Source organism: Pogona vitticeps, chromosome 2 (genome assembly GCF_051106095.1).
Source record: "Pogona vitticeps strain Pit_001003342236 chromosome 2, PviZW2.1, whole genome shotgun sequence".
NCBI classification, from domain to species: Eukaryota; Metazoa; Chordata; class Lepidosauria; order Squamata; family Agamidae; genus Pogona; species Pogona vitticeps.
This window is the reverse complement of record NC_135784.1, coordinates 135,316,571-135,328,891: the sequence shown is the minus strand read 5'-3', so window position 1 is coordinate 135,328,891 and position 12,321 is coordinate 135,316,571. Positions and strand designations below refer to the sequence as shown.

The window sequence follows — 12,321 nt, the reverse complement described above, 5'->3', positions numbered from 1 at the left end:
CTCAGGAAAATTCTATATGAAGAGGCAGTCCTGGCTTTCCCCCTGAATGCGGTGGATTTGGCTGTAATGATTCATCCTTTTTACCTCCATTAGACACTATACCATACTGTACAGGAAGCTGCCTTAGAAAAGTGTTCGGAGCTACAGCTAGTGCAAAATGCAATGGTGTCTGGTGTGTGGTTTTAAGGACAGTGCAACAACAGTCTTGAACCAATTCTGCGGGCTTCCAGTCCATTTCCAAACTGAGTTCAAATCAACATTTGTATTTCTTGTCACACGCCAAGTCTACAGGACTGATGGGTGACAAGAAATGCAAGCACTGGTTTCTTAAACTTCAGATTTACGCCATTTGCTTTGGCTAGCGGTCAGAAGTGATAAGATTCTGGCCTTAATCTGGTGCAAATCACTTTGAAAGCCATGCTGGACAGAAAGGTGATAAACAAATGCTACAAAAAAGTAAGTCAATAAATAACCAACCTCTCAAGCCCAAAGGTAACCATTGACATCAAGGGGAGCCTACAATTGCAAGCTTTCATATGCAGGTAGGATGCAAATTGACCTTCCTGGCACAGTCTAGCCAGCCAACATGCTCAGCCTCAGTTAGGCAGTGTCTAGGAGACCAAAATGCTTTTCCTCATTCCCTACTCATAGTCATTAATGGGATGATATTAACAATGAAACTGAGAGAGAGAGAGAGAGAGAGAGAGAGAGAGAGAGAAGGATCACCAAGATAATGCATGTGGAATAATTGCACAACCATTTTTCACTGTAAGAGCAGAACATGAAATCTGATATATGATGCTTTTCTTATGAAAACTGAACAAATCATTCATTTTCTAGTCTTGGTGGGTGCAGAGAAATGCTAGAAACCATTATTGTTCTGCAGCCCTTCAGGGTGCTAATGGACCCAAAGCTTCAGCTGCTAATATTTCACAGAAAGAAAGAGCGAACACAATAAAAGTGTGCTGCTTATATAAAAGCGTGCTGCTTATATACTGCCCCATAGCGCTTCAAGCACTGGGCGGTTTACAATTTAATTATGCAGGCTACACATTGCCCCCCACCCCCAGTGAGCTGGGTACTCATTTTACCGACCTCGGAAGGATAGAAGGCTGAGTCAACCTTGAGCCGGCTACCTGGGATTGAACCCCAGGTCGTGAGCACAGTTTTGGCTGCAGTACAGCGGTTAAACACTGCGCCACGAGGCTCTTAATAAGCAGTATAATATTTTTTAGAACAATTCTGGCTGTCAGAATTTTACTTCCTCTTGTCTTTCATGATATTTCAGATCTCTGTGGTGAAAAATGTAGCAGCTCTCTTATTAGGTTTCTTGTGTTTTACTGTTGCTTAACTAAGTAACCACTAGTCAAAAAGAGGGAGTTAAGTCGTCCTATTGTTTTCATCCTAGGTGTACTCTACATCCCAGTGACCAGCTGGCCTTGGAAGGCCCTCTTTCCAGGGTGAAATCTTTAAAGAAGTCCCTGCGTCAGTCCTTCCGGCGGATACGAAGAAGCAGGGTATCCAACAGAAAGCGTCGAACTGCTGAGGTGAGGTGGTGCCCAGTTAGGCTCTCCTGGCGATGTGAAGCTCTCCTTTAGTGCCATGTGAATCACCTATTAATAATCGGTGTGATATGATGGACTGAGTGTTGGATTGGGACTCAGGAGTCCTGGGTTCAAATCCCTTCTCAGCTGTTGAAACTCACTAGAGTGTGGCCATTATAATCCTCTCCTCAAACCTCTCACACACCTTGAAAACCATATTAGAGTCACCATAAGTTCCAAGCAACTTGGTGACACAAAACAGTCACGGAAGCCATTGTTTATAGCAAGAGTGCAGAAATGCAGATGATATTGGACTCCAGCTCCCATCAGACCTAGCCATAATAGCCAGTGGTGAGGAATGTGGGAACTATAGGCCAACAACATCTAAACAATCATTGGCTGTGCTCTATTGTCTTATAGTACTGTATCACTATCTTGTCATTTCTGACATTGGTACCTTACCTGAGGACAAAGAGGAGGTTATGGTTTAGGCAGTTAAAGATGGAACCTTTGGAACAAAATTGTGCAGACTTCCTCAGTTTAGTGGTGAAGCAAAGCGCTTCTTTCTCTTCTGCCATCCTAAAGAGATGGGAGGAATTCATTATGCAGAAAGCCTTAGAAAGTATTCTATTTCTAAGGTTTCTCTTTATCAATGATAAATAGCAGTGGTTCCAGGTGTTCAACACTGTATGAAATGGCTGAGATGTTTTGACTATTTATTTAGTCTGTTTACGTATAACCAACCTTTGTCCCATTACGGAAGTGAAGATACCATACATGGGGCACCCAGCCAAGCACTGATGAGACTGCTTCGCTTCAAAAAGAGTGATTGTGGTGACCAGAAGTAATATTGTAGGGACAGTTGTCAGGGATTGCTAGATAGCTCAGTGGTTTAGGTATGGCTGGGAGTTTGATTCCCCACCGTGCCTCCTTGAGAGGGGCTGGACTTGATAGGGACCCTTCCAGCTCTCTGCAGTTCTAAGATGATGGTGATGATGATGAAGACACATCCTTACTTGCCAGTTAATATTTGATCTCCAACACTGATCAAATGATGAACTTCATTGGAGTGCCATTATCTGCCTACTTGAAAGAGGAAAAGGTTTGCTCAGTTGCTTTCCATGTTGTTTTGTTTGTAGATACAAGAGAGACATTCCAGAAATGATCACGATGCATTACAGGAGATAGAACTGGCTCCTGTCCAGCGGAAAATTGAAGCACGGTCGGCCGAAGACTCATTCACCGGTTTTGTGCGCATCTTGTACTTTGCTGACACCTTCTTAAGAGATAGTGAGTGAAATGAGCTTTTCTGGACCAGCTGACTTTTCTTGAGCTGCGAATGGAAAGAAATTGACCAACAGAGTGTATCTTCACTTCCTGGGCAGCACCTAGGCTAAAATATAACTCAGCGACATATACAAAGCTTGTTGCTATCCTCTCTTTCTTTTCTTTTTTGTTTTGTGTTAAATTTTGCTGGGAATAGCTGTCTGACAAATAATTAACAATTCAGTTTCTGCATTAGCTCTTAGGGTAAGCTGCAGTAGGTGTGCATACATTGATTCTTGTAACTTCCTTGGGGAAACAACATTTCTGATCTTGTTGGATTTATAGAATCTGTTAGATATCGAGTAGGATTTGACCCGGGTGCAAGGGAATAATGCCTGGGGGAGGGGAATAAATTGAAATCTGTCTGTTGTGTTTTGGCCTTTTAACTTTGGAAAAAAGGTGATTGGGGCACATGACTGAGATACAACATAGACATGGATGTAAGAAGAAGGCAGAGGCCAAATCAAACTGATGGTCCAACCTAAAGTAATTGGTTGCTGAATCAATTACCAGTATAAAAATCCAGTACAGTGGTGCCTCGCTTAACGATTGCCCCGCATTATGACAAATCTGCTTTACGACGATGTTTTTGCGATCGCAAAAATATGTTTTAAATGGGGTTTTTCGCTTTGCGAAAATCGGTTCCCTGCTTCGGGAACCAATTCTTCGCATTACGATGATCAAAACAGCTGATCGTCGGGTTTTCAAAATGGCTGCTGGGTGCTCAAAATGGCTCCCTGCTGTGCTTAGGGATGGATTCCTCGCTATACAGGCACCAAAAATGGCTGCTGTATAGAGGACTTTGCTGGACGGTGAATTTTTAGCCCATTGGAACGCATTAACCGGGTTTTAATGCGTTTCAATGGGTTTTTTATTTTCCCTTTACATTTTTGCTCTACAGCGATTTAACTGGAACAAATTAACACCGTTAAGCAAGGCACCACTGTATATAAAAAAAACTTGATGCAATGACTTTAACTGGGACTAGCAACTGGGTTCCATCCGGAAGGTTTTTCTCCCTTTTGTATGATTGAAACCCAGGACTATCTAGTGGATTTAAACAGTGGGAGGGTTAGCATAAAATAATTATTTCTTCAATCATGATGGCATTAAACAGGGATTCGACAAATACATGAAACACAAGATGGTTAGTAGCTGTCTCCCAGGTCTGGGACAGTGTGGTGAGGGGATAGAGTGCAGGAGGGCAATTGCCATCAAGTCCTGCTTTTGGGCTTCCTCTTGGATAAATACCTGAGCTGTAACTCTCCTGGATTTACATAGATTTCCAGAACTATGTAATGACATGGATGACCAAATTTGATGCCTCATATGCTTTAGAGAGTATATGTGTTCCATGCAAGAGTATTGTGGAAGCTTAAGCAAGTGAAACAGTGTTAAGTTCCATTTTCTGTCCCTTGCTGTACATGATGATTCCCTTTACAGCAGTGGTCCCCAACCTTTTTGACCCCGTGGACTGGTTGGGGAAGGTGGGGCACCCCCCCACGTGCTCATGTGCATGGATGAAGGGTGGGGTGGCGCTCATGTGGGCGCTCAGATTCATGCGCGAATGGTGGGGCAGCGCTTGTGCAGGCAGGTGCACGCCCTCATGCGCGAAGGGTGGGGCAGCGCTCGGGGGCATTTGTGCACATGCACGAAGGGGTGGGAGAAGCGCTCACATGGGCGCAGAAGCAAAGGGGCTGGTGGGGGGGGGTCTGTTTCCACAGCCCAGTCCAGCTCAGGCCACGGACCAGGGGTTGGGGTCCTCTGCTTTACAGTGTCTTACTCCTTTCCCAGGTACGCGACACAGTCCTTCCTTGTGGGCAGGCACAAATGGGGGCACAGTGTATGCCTTTTGCCTGCGTGTTCCTCCAGCTGAGAGAAGAATGGATGAGCCTGTCAGAGCAGAACAAGGTGAGTAGATGCTACAGGAACATGTAGATGTAGGTAAAGGGCACTCCCTAAATTTAGTATTGAAGGGACATATGTGAAATGCCCTAGTGGGGATAAAAGCATGCAATCTTTTGCAGAGGTTTCATATTGTCTTGTGGGCTGAATGCAGCAGGGGATCAGAGGTAGTGCACACGGTCTGTAAAAGCAGAGCCAAAAACCGTAGGAATGGAGCCCCCGCCTTCACTCCCGTGTATTTGTTAACAGTCCCTGGCTTTGTTGAGATTGATGCTTTGGTGAGAAGCATTTTTGGATTTTGGGGTGTTCTGACCTGCCTAGCTCCTATAGGCCTACTTCAGAGTAATATTAATCTGAAGTTGCCAAATGCTCTGAATGTATTTCATCCTTACTCCCTTCACTATAAGCAGCACTTTTTAACCGGAACAGACCTTCAGCTGTGAAAGGAGCCCAGAGCCTGTCTGAAAACACATCTCTCTTGTGGGGAAGAGGTAGAAAAGTGTCGTCAGACACAGGAGGTGTGACGAGTAGGGAGGATGATCTAGTCAAGCATGAGGGATGGGATCTGGCTAGATCAGAGGCAGGTAATTTATGGACAGTGGTTGATAATGTAGGTTTTTGGGCAGCAGGTTCTGTCTGCCTTGGCTGCTGGCAGAGCCAACGATGAGGGCTCGTGTGGGCTGCAGTCCAAGAGCCATTTGAGTGGGCCTCATGTTACCCACCCACCGACACAGCCAAACATCTGAGATGGAATATATCTTCTTAATTATCTCACTTGAGATAGTCAGGGAACATGATTCAGCCACTTTCCCTTGGGTGCTGTGTGGCATTCATTAGTCAGAGAAAGAATGCGTATGCTTGCTGTCACTTATGATATGAAATCAACTGCCTTTTGTCTTCTGCTGCAGGAAATAATCCTTCCCTTCTCTGGGGCATCACTGCTTAGATGCTTATTGAGCTCTTGGCTTGCCTCATCTAAACTCATTGACTTTTCAGTGTTTCTCTATTAATTACATTTGTATCCAGTCTTTGTTTTCTGCAGCTTCAGGCCATATTATGTGGCTTTCCCCCTTCCTTGTGTATATTTGCAACAGTCTTATTAGATGACTTAATCTGAAAGAGAAAGATTGGCCCGGAGGTGAACTACATGGCTGAGTAAAGCTGTGAACCCATTTATCTCTTTTCCTACTCTCAAAACACCAACCATATAGACTCCTTCAGTATTTCTTCTGCTTTGGCGGGAACAGATCATGACACTGTTCAGCCTCCCACACATCCCCAAGCAAAACACTGCGGACATCTAAACACAGCCCTTGTCCGTTTCATCTAGAAACTCACCAGGTCTCACTGGAGAAGGAAAGGCGTGCCTTGCAGAGAAGTTTGGGTGTTGGTATCTTCTTAACCAGCATCTTGTGTTATTTGTACAGACTTTAGGCATTGCTTTTCCTTTCCCTCTCACAGCCAAAGAGATCCAGCTGATGCATAGAGCTCCTGTCGTTGGGATTGTAGTTCTAGATGGCCAGAGTGTTCCTCTTCCAGAGCCACTGGAAGTAGCCCATGACCTTTCCAAGAGCCCCAACATGCAAGGAAGCCATCAGCTACTGGTGGTCTCTGAAGAACAATTCAAGGTAACAGTGCTCTCTCTCTCTCTCTCTGAGTTGAGCTCCTTATCCATTGGGACAGCAACCACAGAACATCCAGAGATTTACTTCCTTTTGACGTCTCTTTCTTGAGCTTATCCAACAAACTTGCAGCACCTTGAAGATTAGCATGTTTTATGTGGTATAAACTCTTCATTTGTCAATTACTTCTCATTTCATCAGAAGAATCTGATGAAGTGGACTGTAGTCCACAAAAACCTACAGAGAATAACACTTGCTAGCCTTTAAAGTTCCACCAGATTCTCTGTTTTAGCTACAACAGGCTATCCGTTAGAAGCTCCTTGAACCTTCCTGTTGCTCAGGTTGCTTCCCTAGAATGGGAGATTTGGGTTAAGGCGGAAGAAACATATTGGAGGAGCCTGACTACTAACCAGCTCTCCACTAAGTTTGCATACAGGGGACCCTTGCAGGCCTATACTATATCTTGGTTTTAGGGATGTCGTATGTTTTGCTTAAATGCACAAATCTCATGGCTTGCAAATCCCTTGGCAATGAAAGGCAGCAAAATCTAAGTATTGCTGTTCAAGGAGAGAAAAGCTGCAGGTTCCTGTTGGCAGCTTGTTTTCATGTGTTTGTCTTGCCAGAAAGGAACAGGAAACCCTTGGCAACTGACAAAACACAGAGTATGAAAAAGAAAAAGGGAGTCTCACATACCTTGTTCGATTGACAGGTTTTCACCTTGCCCAAGGTCAGCTCCAAGCTGAAGCTCAAACTGACAGCGCTGGAAGGCTGCCGAGTGAGGAAAGTGTCCATTGCCAGCTTTGCCAGCTGTAAAACGGACTACACGGAGAACAACCTGACTGTTCTGACAAACCTGGGAGACATTCAGATCATCTCCCTGCCTTCACTCAAAGGCCAAGTGCGCTATCCCTGTATCCGCAAGGAGGACGTCAGCGGCATTGCTTCCTGTGTGTTCACAAGATATGGGCAAGGTAACAGAACGGTCGTTCAGTAGGTTAGCAAGCTCTGCTTATGTGAGGTCTTTGAAATGTCTTTGCCTCTTGCCTGAAATGTAGGGCTTGAGATATGGGGCAGAGAAAGAGAGGAGACCCGTTCTGTGCACAGTGAGGCAAATGTTATACTCCAGGACTACTTCTGCTTTAATATTTGCATGTCTTAATTTAAAGGGAGTGAAATTATCCCTAAAAGGAGATTTCCTGGATTGCTGGGGGTTGGATTAGTTGCTCCTTGGGATCTCTTCCTACATTTCTATGTCTTCTGGGGGAATCACAAGAATGCCTACATGAGGAATAGGTCACATGGGGACTGGATAGGAATGCTTTACATGGCTTCCTACATCCACACAAGTATGTTGGTTCAGGAGCTGGGTAGGGTTCTTTTTTAAAATGTAGTTGCAACACCACACACAGTATTGAAAGCCACTCTGTGCTAATATCCAGTGTATATTTAGTCTGAATTAGGTTCAACTTTTTTCACCTGCACTTATTTCCCAATTACTGGGTGCAGTTTCTCAGCCTTTTAAGCTGAGCTTGCTAGATGCCAGATTGGTGTACAAATGCATTTTAGGGAATCCATTTCTTCATTAGGGAATTTCTTCTATAATGTCAGTGTAGCTGTATGTGCACAACTCATGATTTCTCTGTCTTTCCTTCCAGGATTCTACCTCATCTCCCCATCAGAGTTTGAGAGATTTTCCCTTTCCCCAAAGTGGATAGTTGAGCCACGATGTCTAGTCCGGGTACCTGAAAACACAGCCAACAGTCACCTTCAGAAAGGCCAGAGGAAATCCAAGTATGACCTATTAGTGTTGAAATTTGACCTAGACCACTGTTTTGTTACGCTCTGTCCAGAGGGTATTTTGATAGCGGACCCAGATCATACCATACATCCCTGTGTCATTGAAAAGAATAAATAACCTCAGGAATGCTCAGTTGTGTATTCCTGAGATGTCTACAGCTGTGTAGTGCGACAACGCAGAACCACAGCCCTGTGAGGTAGGTTTGGAGTGGACAGAGGCAGCAGCCAAAGCAGGAGGGCACTAAGGGTTGTCATAGCTGCCCGTCTAAATAGTCCTGAGGAAGTGCATCTTGTCTAGCTGCTACCATTTTAGACTGCATAAAGAGACCTATATGCAAATGTGTGATATTCTTGCTCTAGAATGTCCCTGGAAAGGGTTTTTATTTGTATTTCTTGTCACACGCCAAGTCTGCAGGACTGGTGGGTGACAAGAAATGCAAGCACTGGTTTCTTAAACTTTAGATTTATGCCATTTGCTTTGGCTAGCAGTCAGAAGTAATAAGATTGTCCCTGGAAGGGGTTTTTAGCTTGGGCCTCCTACTGACATGCTGACATTTTGTGTACAGGTATAATTTTATCACAAGAAGCGTGCACTCATGTGAACCTAAAATGTGATGATGTGGAATCTAGAGCAAGGTTCTTCCTTGCTAAGTAAAGAGTTAGACTGATGTTAAATTGTTCCATCTGTTCATGCTTGTATTTTCAGCCCCCCTTTTTCCCCCCAGACACAGCTGGTGCCCTTCAGTGTAGTGCAGTGTGAACCAAGGCCCCAGAACCATCTGTGTTGTGTTTTGGTTTGGTTTTTTAAAAGATGCCACAGATTATAGGTGTGACATAAGTCAGATTCCACTTGGTGTGAATCAAGGAGTACAGCAGCAGTAGCATTTGGTTTGTCAAGTTCAGGGCTGGGGTTCTTTTTAAGGATGGTTTGTCCCATTAGCCATTTTTTTTCTTTTGCAGCAGCAGGGAATCCAGTTGGAATTCTGGTGATCCGGATGGAGATGGTAAGCAAAACACAACTGCACAGAATTATACTGCTGATATTAGAGCCTTAATCAGTAAATTGAACCAGCATCCATGTTAGATTATCCCAGCATGAGGACCATTGGGAATTGTGAAATGGGATCAGGATACAATTGCAAGGCTATTGACACCTAATTAATACTAAGAACCTTAGGAGCTACCAGATTGTTTCTGGGCACAATTCCCTGTATTAGCTTGATACATAAAGTCCTTAACACAGCCTGGAACTGCAAATACTCCGTTTAACTTCCACACTGGGCTTTTCTACCAAACCAGATCATGGTCATAATTCAGAGGAGCAAGGAATTATCTGATGGGGCAAGCAAGAAGTGTTCTTGGCTTTTAACAACTTCTAGAAATGGATGTGCTAAGTGTTATACACTTCAATTTTTCCCCCTGTTCATTTGGATAAGGTGTTATTAAATTTCAAGAATGTATGTGAGTATTAATGGGATTGTTTCCCTCAACATTTTTAATGCTTTGTTTTTCAGGAAGGATGCCTGGCCGGCTGATGGAGCACGCCCTCCTCAATGATGAGAGTGAGATGGACATGCCTTACTTTGAATGATGGGGTGGTGAGATGAGCAGTCTTGGGGGGTGGTTGTTGTGGGTTTTTCTGGCTCTTCTGCTGTGTTCTGAAGGTTGTTCTTCCTGATGTTTCGCCAGTCTCTGTGGCCGGCACCTTCAGAGGACTGGAGTCAGAACTCTGTTCTGGTGGCTTCTGGGTTGTCTTCAAGGGCAGCACCACAAACAGTACATTACGGTAACCTGTCCTGGAGGTGATCAGATAATTCCTGTGCATTTCTTTAGCAAAATGAAGTTTGTCTGAATTTACTTGACCTGGCGATCCAGAAAGTTGCTACTCGACCTTTAACCATTTGAAGGAAAACATAAAATTCAGTTAACTGAACAGCGAATATAATGTGATGCCATTCACTATGCACAGAATCTGTTAACTCGTGACAACTAATATTCTGCTGTCAGTGTTTGGAGAGCGGAGCGTAAAAGAGACCATTCTGAAGAGAGAGAGAGAAGTGAAAGCAGAATAGGTTTTTGCATTATTAACGCTGTGAGTTGTGGAGTTGCTGCACCTTTTTTCATGACTGCCTCCTCTGTTACCCCCCTGCAGATGTTCTGAAAGAAATCCAAAGCACCCTGGAGAGTGGAAGAGGGTGAGTGCCCTGGTTGAAGCTTCTTATTTCTGTTGGCGCTGGTGATGTTGCCTTCTGGTGACAGGAAGAAGGGGGCACAGGGAACATCTGGAAACACCGCTTAGCAAACTGGAAATGCTGCACAGTGTTCCTTCTTCAGGGTCCTTCTTCATATTCTCTGTTTCTTACTGATCACATATTCCCAGATGCCGTTGCTCTGAAGGGAATGATGGTGGGAATGATACTTTACTGAATTCCTGCTTAAAGTCATTTCAACCAACTTAAGTTAAAAATGTTGACCATCTCAAGTCTTTTGAAAATTCAGGATGTATGAAGATGGGGATAAATTGTTTGGGTTTCTTTAGAGTTTACTTATTAGGATGGTCTTTCTTTAATGAATAAATGGATTGGAAAGTTGCATATAAAACACACTTAAAGAGTAAACTGGCATCTAAAGAGTACAGTGGTGCCCTGCATAGTGATGATAATCCATTCTGAAAAAATCGTCGCTATGTGGATTTGTCACTATGCGGGGCAAAAAACCCCATAGGAACGCATTAAAACACATTTAATGCGTTCCTATGGGCAAAAAACTCATCGTTATGCGGAAATCCTCCATGCGGCTGCCATTTTCGCTGCCCGGTAAGTGAGGAAAGGGTGCGAAAACACAGCGGGCGGCCATTTTCTTTACCTGGTGGCCATTTCGGAACTGCCGATCAGCTGTTTTTAAAAATCGCTATGCAGAAATCGGTAAGCGAGCGCTTACCGATCATCGCAAAGCGATGTTTTACCATTGGAAACATCGCAGTGCGATCGCTTTTGCGATCATAAAAAAAACATTGCTATGCGGATTCGTCAAACGAATCGCTCGTTATGCGGAGCACCACTGTATTACACAAATTGGCTGCCTTGGGGTTCCCGTGGATTCACTTTGTGGCACTGGAACATCAGGGTTTCCTTTGCAGAAATTCAGCTTCTTCAGACATAATTATTAATGTTCCATGGAATATTTTTTGTAGCAGATCATTTCATTCTAGGTTTTGATGGTTGTGTTGAAGGGACAAAAGAGTCACACTATACAATGCTTAGTTTCGAAAGCAGAGGTCTCCAAACATTTGAGCATGAGGGCCACATTGTATATTTTCAACATTTTTGAGGGCCGAAGTAACATGCGTGCGCCTGTGTGCGGCCACACACACGCCTGCATGAACACCTGCCTGCACACAAGCACACCTGCCTGCACACACACACACGCCTCCCGCATGCACACACCTGTACAGGCTAATGGGAACGGGCCAGATAAAACGGCAAGGTGGACTGGATGTGTCCCGTGAGCCGTAGTTTGGAGACCCCTGGTCTAAAGTATAACTGCCACAGGAAGGGGTAATTTCGTTTCTGTGTCACCAAAATATAAAGGAATAAATGGAGTTTTGGGGGAGGTTTTTTGTTTGGATGTTGTTCTTTTGATTTTTGGCTGCTGCATTGCTAACTTCTGTTGACATAGTACACCATGGGACTCCTGAGAGTCACAAAAATGGCAAAGGGGTTGCATAAAGACTGCATGTGGCTCATCCTTTCTGAAAGACATATGGAGTAGTTTATGGCACCTAAACACAGCAAAGCATGTGCTGTTGTTTCACATAATGGATGTGTATCTGCTGACTGCTTCCTTGCCTTTGCAGGAGTTATGCTGACAGAAATTCACGAAAAATCACAGTAGGACACAGGTTAAGTAATGGAGGAGGTAGGTGGCAAGTTACTCAAGTTACTACAAGAAATCAGTGTCTCATTTCAGACAAAGAATATGCCTTGTCAAGCCTTGGGCCCATGTGCTGCTTCTTCTCAGGCAGAGAGAGTGCTGATAGCTGCTTAGTAAAACTTGTAATGTATCTCAGTTTCCCACAATGCCCATATGTCAGGGAGCCTATTTTGTGACCAACCCAGAATTATGTC

At 44.2% G+C, this 12,321-nt stretch overlaps 1 protein-coding gene across 7 annotated transcripts in view; it reads left to right on the top strand.

The window, feature by feature from the left end:
- Positions 1 to 12,321, top strand: part of LLGL2 (LLGL scribble cell polarity complex component 2) — a 74,727-nt gene that overhangs the window by 60,853 nt on the left and 1,553 nt on the right. For 6 of the 7 annotated variants that reach the window (XM_078386034.1, XM_078386029.1, XM_078386033.1 and 3 more), the window contains 6 exons: positions 1,409 to 1,547; positions 2,684 to 2,834; positions 4,665 to 4,781; positions 6,237 to 6,403; positions 7,107 to 7,368; positions 8,053 to 9,198. In XM_078386034.1, the coding sequence (XP_078242160.1) occupies positions 1,409 to 1,547; positions 2,684 to 2,834; positions 4,665 to 4,781; positions 6,237 to 6,403; positions 7,107 to 7,368; positions 8,053 to 8,312 (1,096 nt within the window). In that variant the 3' untranslated portion in view covers positions 8,313 to 9,198. Of the gene's footprint in view, positions 1 to 1,408; positions 1,548 to 2,683; positions 2,835 to 4,664; positions 4,782 to 6,236; positions 6,404 to 7,106; positions 7,369 to 8,052; positions 9,199 to 9,708; positions 9,757 to 10,346; positions 10,390 to 12,050; positions 12,113 to 12,321 lie in introns of those variants that run through there. The other variant, XM_078386035.1, reaches the window with a different exon arrangement.